This window comes from Passer montanus, unplaced genomic scaffold, assembly GCF_014805655.1.
Source record: "Passer montanus isolate IOZ18808 unplaced genomic scaffold, ASM1480565v1 scaffold11, whole genome shotgun sequence".
In the NCBI taxonomy this organism is placed as follows: domain Eukaryota; kingdom Metazoa; phylum Chordata; class Aves; order Passeriformes; family Passeridae; genus Passer; species Passer montanus.
The window spans coordinates 17,461,779-17,485,794 of NW_024357613.1; the positions used below are offsets into that span (position 1 = coordinate 17,461,779).

The 24,016-nt window shown below is 37.2% G+C and overlaps 1 protein-coding gene across 16 annotated transcripts in view; it reads right to left on the bottom strand.

The window, feature by feature from the left end:
- Nucleotides 1–24,016, bottom strand: part of RIMS1 (regulating synaptic membrane exocytosis 1) — a 308,204-nt gene that overhangs the window by 144,595 nt on the left and 139,593 nt on the right. For 12 of the 16 annotated variants that reach the window (XM_039729070.1, XM_039729060.1, XM_039729086.1 and 9 more), the window contains exons 4-6: nt 22,986–23,039; nt 19,306–19,643; nt 16,216–17,087 (exon numbers count right to left, since the gene is read on the bottom strand). In XM_039729070.1, the coding sequence (XP_039585004.1) occupies nt 16,216–17,087; nt 19,306–19,643; nt 22,986–23,039 (1,264 nt within the window). The remainder of the gene's footprint in view (nt 1–16,215; nt 17,088–19,305; nt 19,644–22,985; nt 23,040–24,016) is intronic. The other 4 variants (XM_039729130.1, XM_039728976.1, XM_039729033.1 and 1 more) reach the window with 3 other exon arrangements.

Consider the following 24,016-nt stretch of genomic DNA (forward strand, 5'->3'; position numbering starts at 1 on the left):
GTTACAGTGGGGAAGATATTCTAATACAATTTCAGGAGTCTCAGAAACAATATTATGTATTGTGTGTGACATTTTGCACTCTAGCCCTGTCTGATCTGTTTCTAAAGGTCCTGGCTATTGTGAGAGATGAACAGGGACCAGACAAGCCACATCCCACACTTCTACAAGCAGGGAAAGAAAAGGACCTGGGAAACTACATACTGAGATGGTCATGGAACAAACCCTTCTGGAATGCAGTCCCAAGCACATGAAGGCCAAGAAGGTGGCTGGGAACAACCTGCACAGCTTTGCCAAGGGCAAATCTTGCCTGACCAGTATGGTTTCTGGATCTGCAGACAAGGGGGCAGCAGCAGATACTGTTCAACTGTAGCACAGCTTCCAACCAAGTCTCTCACAATATCCTTCCAGCCAAATCAGAGAGCTATGGATTGACTGGTGAACTGTGAAGTGGGTGAAAAACTGACCTCACCACTTGACTCAAGTGATGGACAAAGGACTGGAGTTCGACTGATGTAAATTGTTAGAGACAAAAAAGGACCAGAAGAAAGATGCATGGGGAAGAAACAAGGCTTTCCTTTGCCCTGCTAGCAGCAAGCCAGACCACAAAAAGCTCCACTGAGATCATAGAAAACTTGAAGTAGTCTTTGGCTTTGCATCCAGAATTAAACTCATTAGAAAAAACATACTTGCTTTTGATAGGCTTAAGTACAGTGTTTAGCTAAGACTGAACTAATTAAAATCCAGCATAAGTACATCTTCTCTTCAGTAAAGTATTGCCCAGTAGAGAGACTGAATGTTTTTCAGTCTTTTTTCAGACTTTTTAGCAAAATAGTTACAGCTTTGCAAAGAAAATGTTTGACCATTTACCAGAGAAAGACTTCTGTTCATAAACATACAAATATATAAATTCACACACTTCTGAAGAAGGGGTTACAGATTGACATAGGACCAATTGTGAATTTTTTCATAACTACTGAAAAACACAAGAGGTTAAGAAAAATACATATAGCTCCTTAAAGGAATGTCTGCCTTTAAACACACATCAGACTTGTTAGAGCTCATCAAAGTTCCTCTTCTTTCAGGCATGAGCATATTCTGCTTATATTCCTAGCCAGGTAACAAAAAAAATTTAAAAAGCACCAGAGGAGAAATTAGGTTGTCAAATCAACAGAGTAATATGCTGAAGCCAGTAAGTTTGATCTTTTATTTAGCTTGAACTAAATCAATGTCACGTTGTTGTTACTCCACAGCTTTCAATTCAAACCTTGATCCAAGCTAATCAATTCAAAGTGAAATAGCTTGCATCTGAATAACACCATGTAAAAGCACACATTGGGAGAAGGCTGTGCTGTGCCTCCCACTGGCATCCTGGAATAAGGGCTTGACCACATTGTTTCTGGATGGCCTCTGGGGTGTTTTACAGAAAATCTCCCACCGTTTTGCAGCAGACTGGAAGACAGAAGAGCATTTCTGCACAGCCAAGTGATAGGAACCCCTTCAAGCACACAGGTCTGAAAGAGTCAGTAAGGAAGGGCCCTGCTATTTATTGCTTTTGCAACCAGCATTCCAAGTGCCACTGTCAATGGTTTAGTACTGCACTGCTACTGATGTTCCATTTCCCCCTCCTCCACCCGAGATGGACTCGATTGCTCTTGACTCCTCTGAGGAGTGTGATTGTGACAGTGAAACTGGAAAGAGACAAAATGAACACTCACCCTAGAAAAGCTAGGCTGGGCCTCCAATCACATAGGTGCAGTGGCTGACATCTTTGCTATCCAACCTTTGTGATTCAGTAATTTTCCAATGCATTTATCTTAGTTACCTTATCTACTAAAAAAAGTCAACAACTCTTCAGATAGATAATTTTGATAACTAGCCTTGACTAAGGAGAATCTAAGGACAATCAAGAGAGAATATCAGTGCAAATCTAACAGTACAGCCACTGTCAGATTTTCAGATTTCTGGACTTCTTTTGACATTCAAGGATGATGAATTGACCTCTGTGTGTAAGGAGATTTTGTGGAGTATTTTTGTTCATGACAAGGGCAGTAAGTGACATATTAACTTACAATATCCATAAAAGATCTGCTGGATAGCATTTTTTAGAGCCAAAGGTCATCTCAAACAAACCTAATTCAAGCAATTTGCTCAGCTATCCAACTGCTAACCGAAGCCAGATGTTTTCAGTTAAATGGTGATGAATCTGCAGGCACTGACTTCACAATTTACTGATCAATGGCATCAAAATATTATTTTTGTTCCCAGCTAAACTGCTGTTTCTAGTTGTTGTGTTACTGTCTCCACCCACACCCCACAGCACAGTGGATGTGGAAGACCCATATTCCAAGTCCCTTCCCTGCCTGATGCAGGGTAAGCTGGTTTGAAGGGTTGGTATGCCAGCATCCCTTTTGACAGCCATGCTCAAGTACAGGCTTGAAGCGACAGAATGAAATTGCTGCAATCCATTCTGCCTGTAGGAAGAGGCTGCACCTGCACTTCAGTTTTCCTGCCAAAAGAGAAGTCGAGCAAAATGCATTCCATTCAAACCCGACCACAGCAAAAATAGGAGCATCAACCTAAGGTGACAATGTCATTGCAGCTTATTCAGCCACATAACCTTACAAAAAATCCTAAAACCAACATTTTTCCCCCTTCAAAAACTCTCCACCCCCATTACAAAGTAAAAAACCAAAAGATTACACATGTTCTGAACTAATTCCTGTACAGGCTGTGATTGAAAGGTTATACAGCCATGGGTGATAGATGTTTGTGTGTTATTATTTTATTCTGTTTCTGTATTTCAGGATAGTTTTGACAATTTAACTCACATTATTTCCTCTTGTTTTCCTCACTGGCTAAGTGGATGTAGACATTGTTTAATTTCTGAATCCTTGTACAATTCAGATTTCTCCCAGATCCTTTAACTCTAGAAAATGTCAGGTTTAAAACTAGAAATCAAAGGAGCAGTACCATATATACTGACCACTCCAAAATGAACCTCTATTAAGCAACATTTTCTATTACTTTAAAATGTTATATGCCATCCAGACAAACAAAAAAAAATTGCTAAAACCACACATCTAAATGCAGGGTTTAACAGTGACCATGTTGTTTAAGCATTGTAAGAAAATTCATTCCTAATCCTTATAAAATTTTTCTAGGGCAAAGTAAGATTAGGTGCACAATAGCACAGATAACTGATGTTATGATGGCAACATGCCTAAAATTCATATCAATATTTGTTGTTGCTGCCTTTTTTTAAGGGAAACTATGCTGGTATATCAGAATTTTTAAGGATATATTTGAAGAGAAGTCAAAATGTAAATGGTACATTTGTTTAAGAATAAAACAACTGCAAACTGGAAAAATTAAATGTCTTCCTAAGTGTTTCAGTGAATAGTCATTCCCTAAGACTTTGTTAGCAGTGATCTTTAAAACTTGCTAACAGGAACAGATTAACAAACTGGTTTTATAACTGAATTCACAGCAACCCTTCTGTGGAAAAGAGCCAGCAGCAGCACAACTGGATTTATTCCCAAACATTCAGTTCCAGTTCCATTCATAGGGGACTGTTTTGCCCTTCCCCAAGCATTGTCTGCCTAAAGAGAGTGACAACTCCCCTGCTGGCAAATCAGTAATGCCTGTCCCATGGGAGATAACTGAACCTACCTGGGTATCCCGATATGGTTCAGAATGTTGCACAAAAACTAGCAGAAACAGCAAACACCAGAAAGTTTTGAGAACCTACATCTATTTAACATTGCATTTTTGAGTTCCTTACTAAGGTCCTATTTTATCTGTAAGTGCAAGCCACTTTTATACTATATTTTAAGTAAAATCTGAGCCTGTAGAGAATACAGAATTCCTAGGCATACCATGTACTTTGATATAAACTGACACTAATTTGCTGTGTTGGTGCTCTGGAACACGACAGGCAAGAGCTGGTATTACACTGCTCAATGACCCAGGGCTTGGCAGAGTTGAAAGAAACGTGGCTATCACTAGCCTGAGCTCATGACACTGGTCAGGATTCATTGCCAGAGCAGAAGTTTTTGCTCACCTCGTAGTTCAGCTGAGAACAGTATGAAGTGCACGTGGGTTAAAGGGAGCCAGCTGGGGAGCACTGCTTTGCAAGCATGAGCTTCCTGCTCTGCAAAGCTGTGTGTCACTCCTACCCAAAGCTGACAGGACACCAGTGCCTGGTGAAATTCCCACCTCGAGGCGGGGAGCAGGGCTGAGGCACTCCAAGGACTGTACCCAGCTGCTACAGAATGCTTCAGACATTTCCTCTCTTGTGACACCTGCTGACGATCTCTAATGCAGAACATTCTGACTTTCAAAGACATGACAGAGGCAAAGCATAAAACAAAAGTCTTCAGGATTTTATATTCATGCATAGCTCTATTCCCTACCTCTGAGATAATGCCGTGTTACTTGCATATCATGATCCTTGAAGTATTTAACTGGAACAGACTCACTGGAGTGCCTTCTAATAGTACACATGCATTCTATTTCACATAAATACATATATGCACAAACTTGTGCACCTCCCAGAAAAATCTTATCTTAGTAATGCTATGAAACTGCAGCAAAACAAAGAATATGAGAACATTCCTTCTTACACATTATTGTAAATTTTCTCTTTGCTCCTGAACCCACTTGACTGCAGCATTCCTGAAGCAGATAATGTAGTCTCCTTAAACAAGTGTTTCTTATGCATTAGAAAATTAGGTTGGAAGGATACTTAGGGTAAGTAGGAAGAGAAGATGCAGCTACACCAAGATTTGTTAAGCACAAACATAGAGAGTCATGTGTAAATGCATAACTCTGAACCTTCCAAATTTTGAAAATCTGGCTTGTGATCCTCAAACATGAGTATGTTTTCCTTGTTATGTTCTGTATTTCTTCCCCGAGGATAGGACTTAATTCAAGAAATTAATAACTGCTTCCACAGAGCTATTTGTGTCAGTGTAATTTCCATATGCAGAATATATCCCATACATCACTTGTAACACTAAAGCTACAGGACAACATAAATTTGCCTATGGAAAAAAATGCACATACAAATAAGATCTGAAGGTTTTCAAATTACTGGTTCAAGTAGTAAAGTGTGCCTGCATTTCCGGATTCTCTCTTTGCTGAAAGAAACTGTCTTGCACAGAGGCTAACAAAAAGAGTGAGATTTGACTGCTCCATCTGGTGGCTCATTAAGCACAATTTTAATGGTTTAAGAACACGTGGCCTTACAGTTTAAAATGGGCCACCTCTGGAGTTTTTGTTTGCTCTGAGCAACAGGGCAATTCTTAAAATAAATTCTTAGAACCAAATTATTTTAATAGCATAGCATAAAAAAAAGTAGAAATATTTACCTACTTTTAGAACATCACTATATTAAATTTTGATATAATTTTACTGTATATTTTAGATTATTTCTGTTTATTAGCTGATTTATGCTATTTAGTTAATAAACTTTATTAAAACCAGCAGTTTTACAAATTGTTCCTTTGAATTTATAGCCAGTTACTTTTATATTTACGCTTACATTTCCAAGGAAAAGTTACCTATGTTCTCACTAAAACCACAAAATTAATAATAAGCCAACCATTAAAACACATACACTACTGACTTGTTACTACAAGAAGTAAATTTCAAAGCTCACATCTTATTCAGCAAGTGACTTCTATTTGCAACTGACAACTTCTAAGCAGATCTAGAGCACCCACAGAATTTTAGAGGAAAAAAGAAGTGAGTGCCCTTAAGTCCACATAAATCTATCCCATGAAAATTCTAATAAATACTGAGGACTTGAGTTCTTTAGAAAACTAGCAAAATAACATGACAATTGCTTTAAATAGAACTTTTTTTCCCAACAATAATTTTGAGAATAGCTATCTAGACTTGAAGGCCATATTGCAGAGGAAAGAATTGCAAAATTGAGGACTAGGTTACAAATACTGGAACTTTAAATTCTAGAAATTGTTGTGTATCTGTTGCTGCATGTCTGAAAGCATTTTGTCTTGAATTGCACATGCCTGAGAGGCAGTCAAGGAATATAAGATAGAGGGAGAGTGACTTTTTACACAGGCAGATAATGGACAAGATATAGGACAAGGAGGAATAGTCTCCAACTAGACAAGATTTAGATTAGATGTCAAAAAGAAATTCTTTACTCAGTGGGTAGTGAGGCACTGGAACAAGTTGCCCATAGAAGCTGTGGATCCCCCATCCCTTGAGCTTCAAGGGCAGGTTGATGGGATATTGAGCAACTGCTCCAGTGGGTGGATCCCTGCCCATGGCAGAAGATCTTTAAGGTCCCTTCCAACCCAAGCCAGTCTGTGAATAGAACCATTTTACTTATTTCTTTACCACACACAGTTCCCCCAACTAACATCATGTACATTAAGCTAGGATATGCCACCAAAACCTCTGTGTAATGGAATTTAAATACATCCTTAAATTCTCTGCAGACATGCATTGAAAATTGCAAAATAATCCCATGCTAATTATGACCCAAATGAACCACACAATACTCATTTCTCAACTTTTTCAACGGAGCAAGTTAGACTTGGTCCAGTTTGCACATAAGGTACAGCAAAGACAGAGGTGATAAAGTAAAGAATGCTGATATTTTCTTTTTTAAAATAGAAAAGGTCATGAGAGAAAAGAAGAAAATTCAGGAAGAAATTATTGTAAATATAATGTTTTATTAGTAGTTCCCTCATGGCTTAAAAGAATGTGTAATAAAATATTTAATTTTGAGGGTCTAAAACAATACTGATGTGAGCATGCATTTACTGCACAGCGTCACAGTATTTCCAAGACATCCACTCTCCTACAAAAAAAAGGTTGAAGTTTCTTAACAATTTGAAAGCTCTTTAAATACAATTTTAGCGTCAGTCAAGGGTATACGCTGAGGAGCTCATGCATAAGAGAGAGGTATTTTTAAGACATTAGACATGTAAAAATGCAGAGTTTAAAGTGCTGAAATACCTAAAAAAGTAACAAATTCAACTCTCAACATCTACAGCAGTTGGGTATCTACAGAGGGAATGGTGAACTGACTAACAGCATGTTGGACCAGGTCCTGGCTGTCTACTGTGCTTTAGCAACCAATAATCACTGTTGCATGTTGCACTTTGCACATGTCGTGCTAGCAGGCTTTCTATTCTCACAGCAAACTTACTCAGGAGAGACAAAAACACCTATCAAACTGAAAATTGAAGTGCAAAACTCTTCCCCCTCCTTGCGTATCTTCAAGCTGAATGGTGAAAGAAAACTGTCACACTTTGAACCAAAACCTTAGAAGAGTCTTTTTTTTTGGACCAGAAAACAAACATGATAAGTTGTCAGAATAATTATCTTAAGGTCTTAAAAATTTCAGGGTGGGGGGGTGTAGAAAATGAAATGAGCAGAAAGGTCCAATGCACACAAATATCACACTCTTGTATCTTTTAGAGGTGGCTCCATCAGTAAAACAAACAAATTAATAAAGTCAAAACAAAACCCCACAACCACATTTTTAAATGGCCCACAAAACCAAAATAATCAAAAACAAATGTAAAAGACACCAACCCAAAGAAGGAAAAAGGCTGTAAGGTCTGAAAGAATGAAAGAGTTTCATATTTATAAGCATAGAAATATACATACTATACATACATGAATCACTTTGATACCTGATAAGAAAGTCAAACAGGCAAATAAAAGGGTAATTTAGCTGATTAGGAGCAAATTAGTATGCAGTGAAAACAGGCATCTAGGCTCATGGAGGCAACCTGCAGCTATCTATGAGAGAATGCAAGCATGGCAGAGGACATTAGAAAGTAACCTGAAATTCTGCTGGTTGCTGATAAATGGACCAAAAAGGTACTTAGCAATAACACATCCCTGCACTAAAATAAAGCATTCTAATTTACTGTCATCAAGGCAAGTTGGAGTCTCAATCACATACTGACATCTCGCAAAATTAGACAATGTGCAATCATAAAAAGAAAATCACTGAACTTACCATTTAAATGCAAGACAATAAACCAGCAGACAAATAAATAAGGAACAAGTAACTACAAGTTGTACCACTGTGTTAGCCAGTGCCAAATGGGTTGTCATTCATACTGTGCCTTTAGAGTAATCCCTGGAGCAGCTGTGCCCTGGCCCAGCTAGCACTCTCTGTTTACTACTAGGCAGGACACAGGCCAAGAATAAACCCTAACAGGCAGCTTCCAAACACTCCTCTCTTGAGGAGCTCCAGAACGCAATTCATTACTTGGCCAAAACAGTCAAAGAATGGCCCTTTCTTTTGCTTGTCAGTAAATACCACCAGTGGGATGGGCATATTTGAAACCACAGCACATGTTGTGCTTGGCATCACGGGAGAAATGGAGATAAGAATCAGCTTAAGAGATTACAAAGTGTAGATCAGGAGTCCCTGATTTTGAAACCCCCTGAACTGATTTTTAAGGTCACATGTTGTACAGGAGAAAGAAGGAACAAAGAAACTATCAGAAGAATACAAAAAACATGAGCAAATATGGGAAAACAGTTTTCAGAGGGACATCCAAAATGGACAGTACAGGATGAAACTATGTATATTTATTCAAAGAAAACACAGGCATCTCAAAATTATTAACCTTCTTTCTGATACAATCAAGTTTTTCCTAGAGCTGTGTATCAGTATACTGATTTTAGAAAACTCATATAGACCAGTCTATCTACTCAAGGCAATGCTTAAAGAAATAAACTGGAATGGTTCCTGTGCATTACAGTAATTGTGTTATTACTGTAGTGTATTTTACACTAAAAAATATATGGAAAAGTATCAGAAGAATACTAGCACAAAATACTAATCAATAATACTCAGTACCTCACAGTATAACCCTATGTTTGGATTCAATAGGGTGATCAGAATGAATACACTACGAAAAAGACACAGAATGAACATCTTCAGGAAACAACAGAATCAGATGCTTATTTGTTCTTAGTTAACTCATTAAAATTAAAATCAATAAGAGTGAACATATTATTCTACCAGCCAATTATTCATTTACCTTTTTCTTTCACAGGCTTTCATTTTGCACCCAAAGTGGGACAGATACAGGTGGAAAAATGCAAAGGTTTCAATTTTGGTTCCAAGACCACAGCTCATCCTTCAATAAACTGTACAGACCATCCAGTTATGCACCTTTACCAAACTCAGTTTGATTCATCTTTCACATTTCATCTTTTTCTCTATGTTCTCAGGTCAAAAGAGTAACAGTAAACACTGAGCTCACATAACTTTTATGGTATACAAAAAAAACATGCATATAAAAAATACTGAATGGCAGAGGTGTAGGAAGGAATCAGCCCCCTGCTATAACACGAAGTTACTGAGTTTTAACTTTTAACTTTGAAAAGTACTGCTCAGCAGCTAAAATTAGGGCAAGCTTTTCAAAAGCTTTTCCATTCTCCCTCTTAGACCCTTAAAAAAGTGCTCCATGACCCAGAGCTCACGCTCACATTCTCATGCCTGCGACCTGCCATGGCTTCTGTATGGAAAAAACTGACTGCTGAATGTTCTTGAGAATTGATCTTTCATGGAGAAACCTATAGAGCGCCTGGGTTTCTCTACATGTTCAAACACTCTCATAGCTCCTGAAACTAAAGGTACCCTGATGTCAAACATTAAGTGTTTTTGAACATAAGACTCCAATCCAACCATGCTTCAGTATCTGCCCTCTTGTAATGAAAATAATCATCTTACTACTGGAAAAATTACTATCAGGACAAATTTGTAGGTTTTTCATGAATTAGATGTGCAGAAGAAAAGTAAGCGACAAAGAACAAACAACTAGTAAAATCATGAACTTGTGAAAAATCAAGCAACCCACAAGACAGGGCATATTAATGGTAATGAAACATAAGATCTTGCCAGCTGTGAAAGATAGGAAATAAATCTAGACTTCATGGTTTGTGACATCATCTTGATAAGTCTAAAAGTGCATTTCTTTTTTCCTTTTCCAAAATCTTATTATTATGGAATTTTTTACTGGAAATGGCTCACAAGCTGACAAAAAAAGAACAAGGTACAGATAGGGGTACTGTGAATTTAGCTCCAGATGTTCCCAGCTTAGCTCAGATCCTGCCACAGGAACAGCAGCAGCATTTCTAACATAGAGGAATCTCAGTGCAGGCTCTGAACAAAATTATTTTCATTCTCAGTAATCCTCCATTTCAGTAGAGTAAGCGATTATTATTACAGTTTTTCTTAACTTTGCTTATCTGCCCTCAGGGTTAACATAGTTTCTGGCAACAAGATTAAACCTTCCCAGCAGTAACTCAGCCTTCCAGGAGAAGAGAGCACTCACTCAACCTCTCTCCCTCTAGCTACTTCTTTCTGTTTTGTTTTTTCACCCCCACTTCTTTCCTAAACTATTCAACCACAATCCATCCCACCTTTCCTTATTTATCATGTTTTATAGACCTAGGTGACACTTTGCTCTTTTCTCTGAACTTCCTCCAGCATGCAACTCATAACCTTCTTAAGGTAAACCTGAAAAAGGGCTGTATTAGGATTTTAAAGGAAAATTCAGCCACATATCTTCCATGACATCCTCATTTATATGGTTACATATTTCTCTGAAATGCAGGATATCTTGGAAACAATTTAACTTTTCCCCCCCACTCATGTTCAGCTCACCTCACTTGTATATGCAAGTACTCTAAGTAATTTCATATACACAAACCAAATTTTTTACTGCCCCACTCTAATTCAACAAGGACTTATTTACAGCTCCACAAGCACTGTAAATAATTTCAGGTGCTCAAAAGCACTGTGTACTGATAGCACTGAATAATGTTAGCAATGAACAAAACTCTGAAACTAGAGCCATTTTTAATTATATTTCCATTAAAATCTGAATCAGATGTAGGTCTAAATTACTGCACAAGGACTAGAAGATAAATTTGAACTAATTTTTAAAAACCAGCAGTCTTCCTAGGAAGGGCATTTTATTTTACACTTGGTTAAATCTCAGCTGCACTTTTAAACAAATTCTGCTCCAGTTTTCAAACTCTATGCCCAAAGTTTCTTTCTCCAAAGAAACAGATGTTAAAACATGCTAGCAGATGTTACAGTACAATTTGACTTGCCTACACTCCAGACTGAAAATACCTCAGTCTAAAGGTTTAACAACATTTCAACCCAGCCTCCTTTTCTCTACAGCCCTTTCCTGAGTTTCTTTTGGTTCCTTTATAGGCCCTAATGCAGGTGTGGTTTCTCTCTTAGCCCCCAAGCTACCTTCTGTGTCAGCAATGCCTATTGAGCTTGGAACAAATCCTTGGGGCAAAGATATAATTTATTCTCTCCTTCCCCTGGGAGCACCCCAAGCACAAGTACCCAAAGGGACCCTCTCAAAACACCAGAAAAGGATGGAGGAAGCTGCCAGATCCTTTCCTCCTGGAGCTGAGCCAGCACTGACATTTGTCAGCAAACCACAGCATCCCTTTCTGCTCCTCACCTCAGTGTCCTCTCCTCCTGCTCACCACCCCCTGTCTCACACCTGGGAATAAGCTAAGAAAACACCAAGATCCCATTTTCTAACCAGAAATTAATGTCTTAAGAATGAAATTAAATTAAATTGGGTCACCCTGTTCCTCATATTACTGTGAGAAAGGCAACAATGTCTTCACTGAAAGGAAACAGAAAGCCATTTCAGGGGTTTGTTTGTCAAAGAAGGCACCAATTCTATCATGTTCTCACTCCCAAATAAATCCATTAACAAGTATACAGAGTGAGTTTTACTTAGGTTTTCAACATTTTACTACAAATTTGTGAGTATTAATCATAATTTCAAGCCTAAAGTGTGTGAACAAAATACACATGTAGGCAAATATGAACAATAAGTATGCAAAATGTAAAATCATTAGCATATTTATTCACATAAAAGTACTGGAGCAGTACCTCTTCCACATTGCTCCAATTTCCAACAAAATCTTATCTTCCAGGTTTAAAGGTTGCATGACAAATTCTGAACTATCTCTTGCATCCATCAACAGATATAATAACTTATACACTTTCATCTGGACATAAATCTACTATTTTTACACAAATTCTTATTTTTCAACTTCGAAGAAAATACATTTTCTCAAACTTATGCCAAATACAATTTGCATTCTTCACTGGATCGCAGTAGACAGAAACTGTTACTTTTAAAGTGAGGTCTGGATTTAATTTTTAACAGTCTGGTTTATGTTATTCTAGCTTGCCTTTGAAGAAAGTATGAATGCAATTTATGCCTTCTACAAGGATCCCTTTCTCCTTGCCAGGACTTCACTGGAAACACAGTCCACCTATTGTTCAACTATTAGAGATTTCAGAAAAAGGAGTTCTACAGCCTCTACTATAGAATCAAAATTATTATCAGCATTCTGTAGTGTCCTGTAAAGGGTGTAGATAATTTGATAAGAATTTGAGATTACACTAATCAATTTTTCTTTTTGGACACTGCAAAGAGTTCTGTCTCTAGATTTACTCCAACATGGAAACAATTTGACACAAATCTTTGGATACTCCACCAAAGAAGTAAAATCCCAGCGGATTTCAAAAGACATTTATTTTTTTGAACAAAATCTCCCAATGCTTGTGTATAATTTTTTGGATAATTTTGAATTAATGCATATTAAATTATTATAGTAAATAGCAGGGGATGTACTAGCTAGATTAGGTTGCTTTTTTGAAGGCTTTTTGGGCTCAGAAGATAGGGTAATGCAATACTAATCTGGGAGATTTCTAGGAACTGCAAATGTTAAAAAATAACACTTGCACAGTATCTGTTCTATATGACATATTTGGCTATTGATTTTCAATACAGTATTATCCACTGTACCTGTACTGTATCTTTCTCTGGGGCATCATTTGCCTTTAAACATCCCCGTAAGCTGTTTCTCACAGAAACTTCTACTTTATTTGTTCAACATAGAACTGAAAATAGTACATCTTTATTACTTAGTTGCAGATCTATCCATATTGGCATTCACTTGGGGTTTTTTTATAGGGCCATTCAAAGTTTCTAGCTTCATCTGTATTACTTTGGCACCAGGCTTCTGACTGAGCTAACATTTAGATAAGAGAGGATGGATTCCAGACCCTCCTGGGCTTATAAAGTAAAGCACTATAACTTTGAACCTGTGCAGTATGTCTCCCAAGTTAGAAGCAAAGAACTAAAGAAATTCTGGTGAAATTTGGTTTGTAGCAATGCTGTTAAATTGCAAGAATGGGATTATGACCAGGGTTATAATAGCAGCATTTTAAAATTATTTATATATACATATATGCATCTTTAAATCCTTTCACTGTAGCATATTTTTTTAGAATACTGGGAAATTTCTAAAATATTTTCTTAGATAATAAAATCTCCTGCCTTTCCATCTATTTTATGAAATACTCTGGAGTATTTCAAGTACTGATGAAAAGGTAACTGTAAAAATAATTGGATACTTTACTATCAAAAAATGTTTCTGCTTTCTCATTTCCATTAATATTTCCTATCTTTTTTATCTTTTTATCTTTATTTCCCATCTTCTAAGGCTTTCTATTTACAATCCTTATAGAAAAGAAAAGTCATATCAAAAATCAGGCAAAAATATCAATGGCTAACTATCACAGCTATTAAATTAATGAATATACCTCTGTAATTAATGCATTGACTACCCCTCCATTACACACATACACACACATATGCACATATTTATATTGACAATTAGATACAAAGTCCCAAGGAATGCTCAACAATGTAGATCACATATGTGGAGATCAGTGGTCAGACAGGTCCCTAACATACTCCTATCAATAATCTTTATCTAATTACAGTGAGGTAGCACTCTGATATGGTACTAACCAAGGTCTCCACTCTGTAAAGGGGGACCCTAAACATGTGTCTAGGAGGTAAACAAGAACTTGATCCACTCATTGAGAACATAAGCCTTTAGCAACATTCAAAATTCTCTGAATTTCATAACACTAAAGGAAAAAAAAAATCCAAGCCTTAATGTTTTAACAGTACAGTGGGAAATTGGTCAAAAGCTGAGATCAGTGTCATGAGCCTGAAGCTGCTACTGAAAGATTTTACTTATGAAAGATTATTACAACACCAACTACATCAATGTAATTATATCAGTATAGTAACTTTCAGCCTGGACTTGACTTACATAACAACCTTTCAGTTTATAAGAATAACCTACACTGATTATGGGAAATTCTGTCTACTTCATAAGCAACCTCAAAATGATAACCATAATGAAAGAAAAGACAAAGATGAAAAGAAACACTACATTCCTGATTTCTACTACCAACAGATGGAGTCAGAGAAAATTACACAAATCCAAATGTCAACTTAAAACATTGCCACAAAATAAGGGAAAGAGATCTGTTGTCTTAGAAAGACAGAATAGTTGAGACTGGAAGGGACCTCTGTAAGTCTCCAGTTCAAACACCCTTCCTCAAAAGTTCTGCCAGCAGAGCAGATTCCTCAGGGATATTTGGGTTTTGAGCATGTCCAAGAATGGAGACGGTACAAATCTCTGTGTGATACATTCAAGTATTAGACAAAATTCAGTCAAATAAGTGAGTTTTTTTTAATGTTTGAATGGAATCTGGAATAAAGTTTCAGAATATGATCATCTCCTTAGAATATGATCACCACATTTCAGAATATGATTCCTCCTTAAAAATGAGCAGAAAAACAAGTTTCCATATTTTGAATGGAAAAGCTCATGCTTAGAAAGTTAAAACAAGCAGCTCTTCAGATGGGATAGGAGACAAATCTGCTATCTTTGCTATGTACTCCTGGAGCTTTAGGTGATGCTAGGAGACCACAACAGATAAAGACAGACAGACAGGTTAGCATATATGAATCACAGACACATCAGGAAACTGCCAGAAACTAAAATGTACAAATCTCTGTGTGATACATTCCAGTATTTGACAAAATTCAGTCAAATAAGTGAGATTTTTTTTAATGTTTGAATGGAATATAGAATAAAGTTTCAGAATATGATCATCTCCTTAGAATATGATCACCACCTTTCAGAATATGATTCCTCCTTAAAAATGAGCAGAAAAACAAGTTTCCATATTTTGAATGGAAAAGCTCATGCTTAGAAAGTTAAAACAAGCAGCTCTTCAGATGGGATAGGAGACAAATCTGCTATCTTTGCTATGTACTCCTGGAGCTTTAGGTGATGCTAGGAGACCACAACAGATAAAGACAGACAGACAGGTTAGCATATATGAATCACAGACACATCAGGAAACTGCCAGAAACTAAAAGGCAATGCAGATAAGCCTTTGGCATTTTCAGTAAGAAACTTCCAAGGTACAGACACAGATAGTTAAACTAAGGAGCTAAAAGCCAAAGACACAGAAATCTTTCAGCTCACTGTACTGTCACCTAGAGACAAAGCAGGATTATAAGACTGTTGCTAAATTCTGCCACAGTCTTTTATGACAATGCTTATTTTATCTGCTTACAGTTCCTAAATTTGATTAACTTCTTCAGCCAGAAGAAAGGCTTTGTTTAAAAGCACACAGTGTACTCCAACTTACTCCTTGCTGCTGAGTGTTACCATCAACAGATGAAGACAAACCAAAATAACAGGCTTTAAACATACTTAGCTCAAGAGAAAATTCATCTAGACAACAACTTTGTCAATTCTCATTTCTTTTCTACATAACACTCCCTTTGCCCCATATCTACTTGTCCTTAGTAACAATGAACTCTGGCAGATTGTTTGATATTTTATTAAATGTAGTAAAAATTTTCATATCTTATGATGCTTTATAATGGTCTCCTCTGATTGTTACAGAAATCACTTTTAACTTCAATCCATCCACAAAAAACTGTTCTACGTGCAGACAAAAGAATGAAGTAATGACCAAAGGAGTACAGATATAATCAAGAGAGTAGACTAGAACCCTTGAATTCTGTCACTTCCAGGTGAAAGAGAGAAGAGAATGAAAAGGAAACTCATCAGCTGATGCTACCTGTAACCACCTCATCTAAGACTGTAAAAGGAAACATTGTAAACCACATGTAATCAGGTATAAGACACTTCTCAGTTGGCAAAAAAAAGAAAGGCAAGGGGAAAAAGTGTATGATTAAAAAGAGGAAAAGAGAGAGAAAAATACAGATTTTTTTTTCCCCAAATCATGGCCATGTGCAGAATATACAGAAAAGTCCTTACCTTTTTCACTGACACTTTCACTTTCTATCTCCACATCTTCACAGCTAGTATATTCTGGTGTTGATGCCCCTTCTTCCTCTGAGCTACTAACTGACATCTGCCTTTTCTTTCCGCCTCTTTTTGCTCTATGAGGCTTTGGAGGGGATGGCCGCACTGATTCCGACTGGTCAGAGCTAAGGGAATCATTCCTTAGCATGGTCTCCATTTTCTCCCGCTTTGCTTTTCGCATGAGAATAGCAGAGCTAGGATCAAGGCGGCTCTGTTTTATAAAGGAATCGTGGTTCTTGTATTCTACGTGTTCTATAGGAACTGGACTATGCCTGGGAGTTGGTGGGCTATGATTAGTTAATTGTTTAGAAACAGAAATTCTTACATCACCTGTTCTGTCTATAGAGTACGACCTCTGAGTTTCCACAAGAGATTTTCTGTCCTGAGTTCCCTGTAATTGTGAGCGTTTTCCTAATTTATTCTCAGGTACCTCCGCTTCCTCCATTTCTGTGTGTGGCAAAGCTACATCACTGTGTCTTCTCTCGTGTCGTGCTTTAGAAACTTTGGCGTGCATGCGCATCTGCTGCTCCTCAGGGTGTGGTTTTACAGGGTATCTTGCCAGATTGGGGTCACTCTTGTAACGGGTATGATATTCATCTTCCTTCCTTTGTTTGTCATCATCAGGCACTTTGCCTTCCTCAAGTTTCTCTGGCAAGTCTGGGTAATCCTGTGACTTGCCTTTCTCCAGCCTTCTACCTTCATGCCGCTCTTTACGTTCCCTGTCATCTGTTGGTCCTTCTTTTTGAAGTGAGGATTTTGGCACACGCTTACGCTCACTCTTTACGCCTTTGCCATTCTGGTCAGAAACCAATACTGCCTTCTTCCTACAATGAAAAGGAGTACAGTAATATGAAAAATTGAATGGAAAATAGAAATACTTGCATACAGTTATGGAAAACAAATTCAAAACCAGGGTAAGCTATGGCAAAACAGAAAATACTGAAATTACTACAAATTAAATTTATTAATCCTTCTATCTTAATTTTATTTTCCAATAGCAAACACTTCCAAATTCACAAAAACATAAATTACGAATGGTCCAATTAATGAGTAAAATCAAAACAGAATATTGACATGCATAATTTACCCACATAAGGAAGAAGACCCAGAGCTGTCTTTGTAGTAACTGCAGCATTATGACAGCGTACTGAGGTATGTTCTCCATTTTTCTGGCAGTAGTCATGAGAGTTACAGACTAACCACACAATTCACTTTAAGTGCCCTGACAGCATGGATATAAATACCACCAAATGGAGTATCTACCACAATGATATCACATAAAGAAGTAATGTAGATATAAAAAAATGCAAAAGATAATATATCCAGAAATAATATTTAAACTAGTTTGATTTATCTTTGAAACTTTAAAAGTTTCAGAAGCATGCAATGGAAAGCAAATTGATTGCTTGAGATAAATTAATGGTATTCCTTTCTCCAGTAATAAAAGAGGATGAGAAGTTTATTTCTCTATGCAGACATAAGTACAAAACAATAAATAATGAAGTTGCATGATTTTTTTTTTCTCTTTCATATTCTGCAAGCCAATAAGCAAGCCAAATAATCGTAACATTCCCTTATGCTGGATATTTTTATTTCTCTCATCATTCCAACTGCCCTTTCATTTAGCAGTTCACATACAAATCCATTGATTTTGAAGAAGGAGGAACACAGCCATACAGTGTATTTGAGAAGAATGCACACCAGGACAAAGTCACTAGGACTATGTTCTGTGGCACTGAATCTTCCCTTCCACAACTGACACATCTTTGGATTACATATCAAAGACCCTCACAAAGAACAAAGTTGGACATCATCCACATTAAGCTCCCTTCTTTTTTTTTTTATCCCCATCTCCTGTTCCTCCAGAGTTTTTGGTAATTAATGGGACCTGAGCTTACTATAGATAGTCTTTAATCTGAATGCTTGGAAGTCATTTGAAACTCTCAGTGACAAGTAAAGAACACTAATTTTGTATAACTGATATGAACATCTCAATTTTGGACAGCAAAGCAGAAATCTAAAGTGTTTTCCTGCCCTAGAAGCTACAGCTGCTCCGGGGGCCTCCCTGTGTTGAGGGACAAAAGTCAACAGAATTATGGGAGAGCATCACTTAGACAATACATATCTGTAACACTAACCTGAATTTGATATAGTTAAACCCAGACAGATCTCACCCACACAGTAAGTTACTAGCCACTGCTCATCACCCATTTTCAGATCCAATAGCTAGGGGAAAAAAAAATCATCAACCATTCTGGCCAGAATCTGGAGAATCTTCTATGGCAGACTCCTGTTTTGCTGTCACAGGCTCCCTCCTCAACTGCTCTGCCATCTGCCAGGCAGCAGCCAAAGGAACAGCAAGTATTTCATTGCATTAGCCTCTCCTGATTTGCTACTGCTCAACCCATTCATCGCACAGAATGCAGCTCAGGAATTACCTCTTTAACTCATTTAAAATAGTTTTCTTCTGGTTGCTTTATTCTTGCAAACAACTTGCTCTGCATTCAAGATGGTACTATTGCTGTTCTACATGAATGTTAACTTCACACACATAAATGAGGTCTTTGAACTGTATTATTTCTAAAAATAAAACTGGAAATATTATTAATGACAAGATAAAAAATAAGGTTATTTGAAAGAATTCCACAGGGTGTTTTCTGATTGTTTAGGTGTGGATTTTTCAGGAGAGTGCTGCTTTAAAAACTCAAGAATGCTAAAGGCTTGCTCTTTGCTTAATAACTTTAAAATACCAGTCAAATTTAAAATTTAAAAGTAACCTACTTTTAAATAATTAACTAATAATTCTATATTCAAAATGTACATTAAAATGCATTGAAGTATATAGGAATACCCACAAAATACTTTTTTTTCCTCATTTTTGTTGCACAGACCAAAATACACAATGTATTTGCTAACAAAAATTTATCCTTCCCTGGTGAGTAAATCAACTTACTCTTTGTTTTTGCACAGTGGTAAACATACAGAAGGCCCAGCTGAACTAGCATTTAGCATTGTAGGCTGTATCTAGACAGAAAGCATTACCTCTCTTTTGGAGGTTCACTTCTAGACCTTGAAGCTTGCTTTTGGTCCGGGCCCATAGCTGGCTGTGACACTTCTGCTCCTTTCCTACGGTCAGGCTGCACACTGGAAGAGATTTCCTGTGATGAGGCAGCTGCTGTACTTAGGGGAGTCTGTGACCTCGATCGCTCTTGAAGTCTTGCTTTCTTTTCTCTGGGTGCATCCGAGCTCGCGCCCGTCGCCGTATCGCTCAGCGTCCCGTCCTGGCTGGGCGACGGCTGCGGTCCGCTTCCGAAAAACCACGCTCCAGATTTCGTTAGGATTTCTTGTTGCTTTCGACATAAATTGCATACCCACATAACCTAGTTGAAGACAACAAGAAGAGTCAGTGCAGCTGCCTCCCAGAGCCCGGAATGCATGCTCACTACCGCCGAGCAGGTACGACCTCTGGCTCTCTGAGCTAGTGAGGCTGGTGCTCATGACAGGACCCAGAACATGCTGCTCACTGGCCAGAGCCAAGCATCCTACAGGCACATGCTATGCGAGCTTCTCCAAAATGTGTTCTCAACATACATCAGTCCTACCTGTGGCAATCCTCCCTCAGCCCAGCCCTAGTTCTCCTCTGAACAGACACCATGAGCAGTGCTTGTTGGGAGGGTTGATGCAGCGGGGAGTGAGTTGGGATTTTTCCACTGGTGTGGATCGCTGTCAGGACAGACCAGCCCACCAGACAGTAAACAGGACTTGTACCTCAGGCAGCAGTGTCCTGCCCAGCTAACTCCCAACTTCAGTGGTCACAGAAAATTGACAGGGTATTTTCTTGTGAATTAATTCTCTCACATTAAATAACATTATCCTGCAAATAAATTCATTTCCATGAATGATTTTAGCTATGCCTACTGCAATTACTTAGAGGTGTAAAGTAAAACCTTAAGAAATCTACTAACAGAAAACTAAATACATCAATGAAAAGAATGCAAAAGTACCATATGTTGTACTACTTGCAAATTATCATCATTATCTCTTTGAATGATAGCTGCAAATAATAAATTAACAAACATGTGCCTTGGTAAATTACAATTAAGTTGTGTGCCTAGGATTTTTTTTAAAAAGTGGGGGGTTTAATTCCTTACACACACATACACAGGAGCACACACATCAAAGAAAGACTATGCTTCCAGCCTGTATACTGTAGAGACAGTCTTATGTACTGGAGCAACTCTCCAGAGAAAAATAAATAGTTAATCAAGACTAAAGTATGTGAAAATTTAAGAAAAATTTTAGACAAAGAGAAAAGCAGTTTTCAGAAAGGAGAAAAAATAGGCAAAATGTATGAAGGATGTAGAAGAGAGAGGATTTTTTTGTCAGAAATAAAAATAGAGATGAGAGGAAACAAAGCTGATTATTATTAAGGAAAATAGTAAAGAAAATATTTTAATTTAATATGGAAAGTATACAGGAATGGGTAAAATTGCAAGGAAGCAAAAAAGAATGACAAAAGTTGGAAGGAAAAATATGCTTGAATTATTTTGTGTAAACACAGGAATGATGAAACAGTCACAAAATTGTACACTGCTTAAAATTAAAAAGCAGAAGAAAAACCCACTTAATGGAAAAAACAGGACAAAGTTCTGTTACTGAGCTCTTTTACTCTCTGGCCTGTGGAGGTAGTGCATGGCTTACAAGGCACAATAAAAACTTCAGGCATTTCACATATTCAAAATAATTAACATTTATTTAAAACACTCTAGAATAGACTATCTTTGTAGGTCTGAAAACTACATCAGAACTTCCAAGTTCATTCCTGCACTGTTTGACCAAACCACACAGAGAAGACATCCAACCTGTCAGGACTGTACCTTTATCAAGAGCTGACTGTTATATTTCTTCCTTTTAAGAAGGATAATAAAGTATCTATTAATACTTCAATTAAAAAAGACCCAACCTTAATCAAAAGCTACAGTTATTCCAACAGGGGCATAAACATATATCATGATAAAAACAAACAACACTCAGTAGGATAATAGAAACAGCAACTTTGACAAAGATAAATTCTAGACCTTTAAAAAACAAAAAAACCCCTCAATTCCAAAATGTCTAATTTATTTCATCTAGTACACCTTGAAAACCAGCAATTCAGTTTATTAGACTATGTATTCTAAATAGAACAGAATTTTAGTCTATCAGATTATTATTACAGGTATTCAAAAAAGCCAGCAAGGCTAAAAGGAAAAAAAAGCCACATTTTAAAATGCTTTTGTAGGATCTGCCACAGCTGTTAGTTCATTAGACAGCAAAAGTGTGCATGCAAATGCGTCTGTGTATAAAATCTATGTCAATCTATGCTATAAACCAAGGTCACTAAAAATAATGTCATTACCTGAAGCAAGTGTTAATAAAAAAATGCATCAACTAGAGTTTGTTTAAAGGATAAGGAATACTTAAGTAAAAGTTAATTATCCTAATTAAATTGCATGTGTATGTATGCAAGCCCAGTAACACACTTCCTTTACAACTTAATGTATTCAATAATTTTAAATATGTATAAATTATGTAATAAACTTCAAGAAAATACAGTTAATTTGCATAATCACTCTTGATACTGTAGATAATTTTATGCAAAATATTACGAGATGCAAACAAATAAGAATAGCTAATGCACAAAGAGACTTGGAAAAATACAGAATACTGAAAGAAGAAATACTAGACAAGTAAATACAAACCCATTTTCCTACAGCTATTTTTAAACTCGGCATCTTGGACACAATACATACCAATCACCACAGAGTACACACATAGGAAATCTGTATTATACTCACATAGAAGCTATACTACCACTCATGTTTAGGAATCTCTTCAGGAATTTAAAAATGCTACAGTCGCCTTGAGATCTATTCAGTCCAAAAGGAAAAATAATAAAAGCTCTTCTTTGAGAGGAAAAAAAATCAAAAAATTGAGGTGACAGAAGAGTTTCAGTGACAAAACTGTATATTGAAAAACATTTTTAGAGAAGTATGTGGAGCAAGCAATTCAGCAGCATGCAGGAATTATATCCTGATTGAATATACTGGGATGTGGTCCAAACTAATCTAAACTAAAGCAGGTCTGTGTAATAACTTATCTTAACAATCCACAGATGTTAGGCAACCAAACAAATGCTCTGATGAAGGATTACAGTTCTCTAATGTGGCTTCTGGACCTCCACGCGATGCATCAGTAAAATGAAGAGTGTAAGACAATTTTACTCTGGCCTGTCACTTCAAAAATAGTTTCTGTTTACTCTCCTCTGGACAGTGAGCTCTGATGAAGTGCTGCAGTAAGTCATTCAAGACATCCAGAGTCTGGTTTTTGTTTCTGGGTTTGTTTCTGGTTTATTGCATCCTTGCACATGTCAATGCAAATTCACATGTGAAGCTATTAAAAAGAGCCAGTAAAAGGGGGTGCTTCATTCAAAGGGTTCATGTGCATGGCTCTGGAAAAAGGTGCATTTTCACAGCATAGCAAAGGGTTCTGAGCTTTACTGCTGCATAACAAAAAAGACCAGTGGCACACACAGGACTCAGCACATGTGGGTCAACAGTTCCCACACAGATTCATGTGGAAACTTGACAGGCTGCGTGAAAACATGCTAGAAGGATCCCATGCTTGCCTTCATGTGGAATACAGAGTATTTCATTCACAGAAAAAATATTCCTCAAACTTACTCTTACAGGTACTGTTGAATGTGATCCACAATGAGGAGGAACAGTATTCCTGTACTAACACAACATGAAATTCCAACTTGAAAGAGCCCATAGTAAGGAATAAATATATATAACTATACACACAGAAAAAGTATTTTCAGTTACAAAAATAAGAACAATTCTACATAATTACATATTTCAAACCTGCATTTAAGATGCAGAAAAAAGGCTTTTTTCCAAATTCAAATCTGGAAACTTCCAAACATGCACTGGTAGGCTAAAGTCATGTTGTGGGGGGCACAAAAGCTATACCAAATTTATGTGACACATGCCAGGCAAAACTCAGACTGAGGTCAGAGCAAGTTCCCCAAATCCTTCACCCAAGCCCAGATTCTAAGGAGAGTCCATAAGGAGCACACTCCTTTACGCTTCCTGAGTTTAGAAATTGAAATCCCACAGTTAGGATGACTCCCATGCATCCTGCTTCATCCCTGTGCAGCAAATTAGGTAACAAGTGTGCTAACAGAGCAGGCCACAATCTATTCCTTACTGAACCTTCACACTACTTTAATTATAAACCTTGTACACACAACATTTTTTCAGGTTGTTGATTTAATTTACATTCCTTCTATGCACTTTTGGAAGACACTAGTTATTTCTGACAGATCTAATTAGGCAGACCCTCTTCACTGCCTGAGGCACCATTAACTTCAGCAGAGCTCTGCCATCACCCTACAACTGATGTCTTTAAAGTCAAAGAGAAGAAATTATAACAATTACCTCCTACAAAATTTTCATTCACAAAATTAAGTTAAATTATGCACCACTTAATGTTTCTGAGATAATATAAAAACATGCAGCAAACCATGAAGTTATTATACAGCATTGCATTTATCTCTTCTGCTATATCAAAATGATTTCTGTAATAAAATCTTAGCTAAAATGTCGCGCTCGCTTCACTCCATTAAAATACAAATAAATAAAGCTGAAAATCTGCTTGAATACTCAAATTAGTCCAAAATCTTAATAAATAAATAACTCTGCCTTTCTAA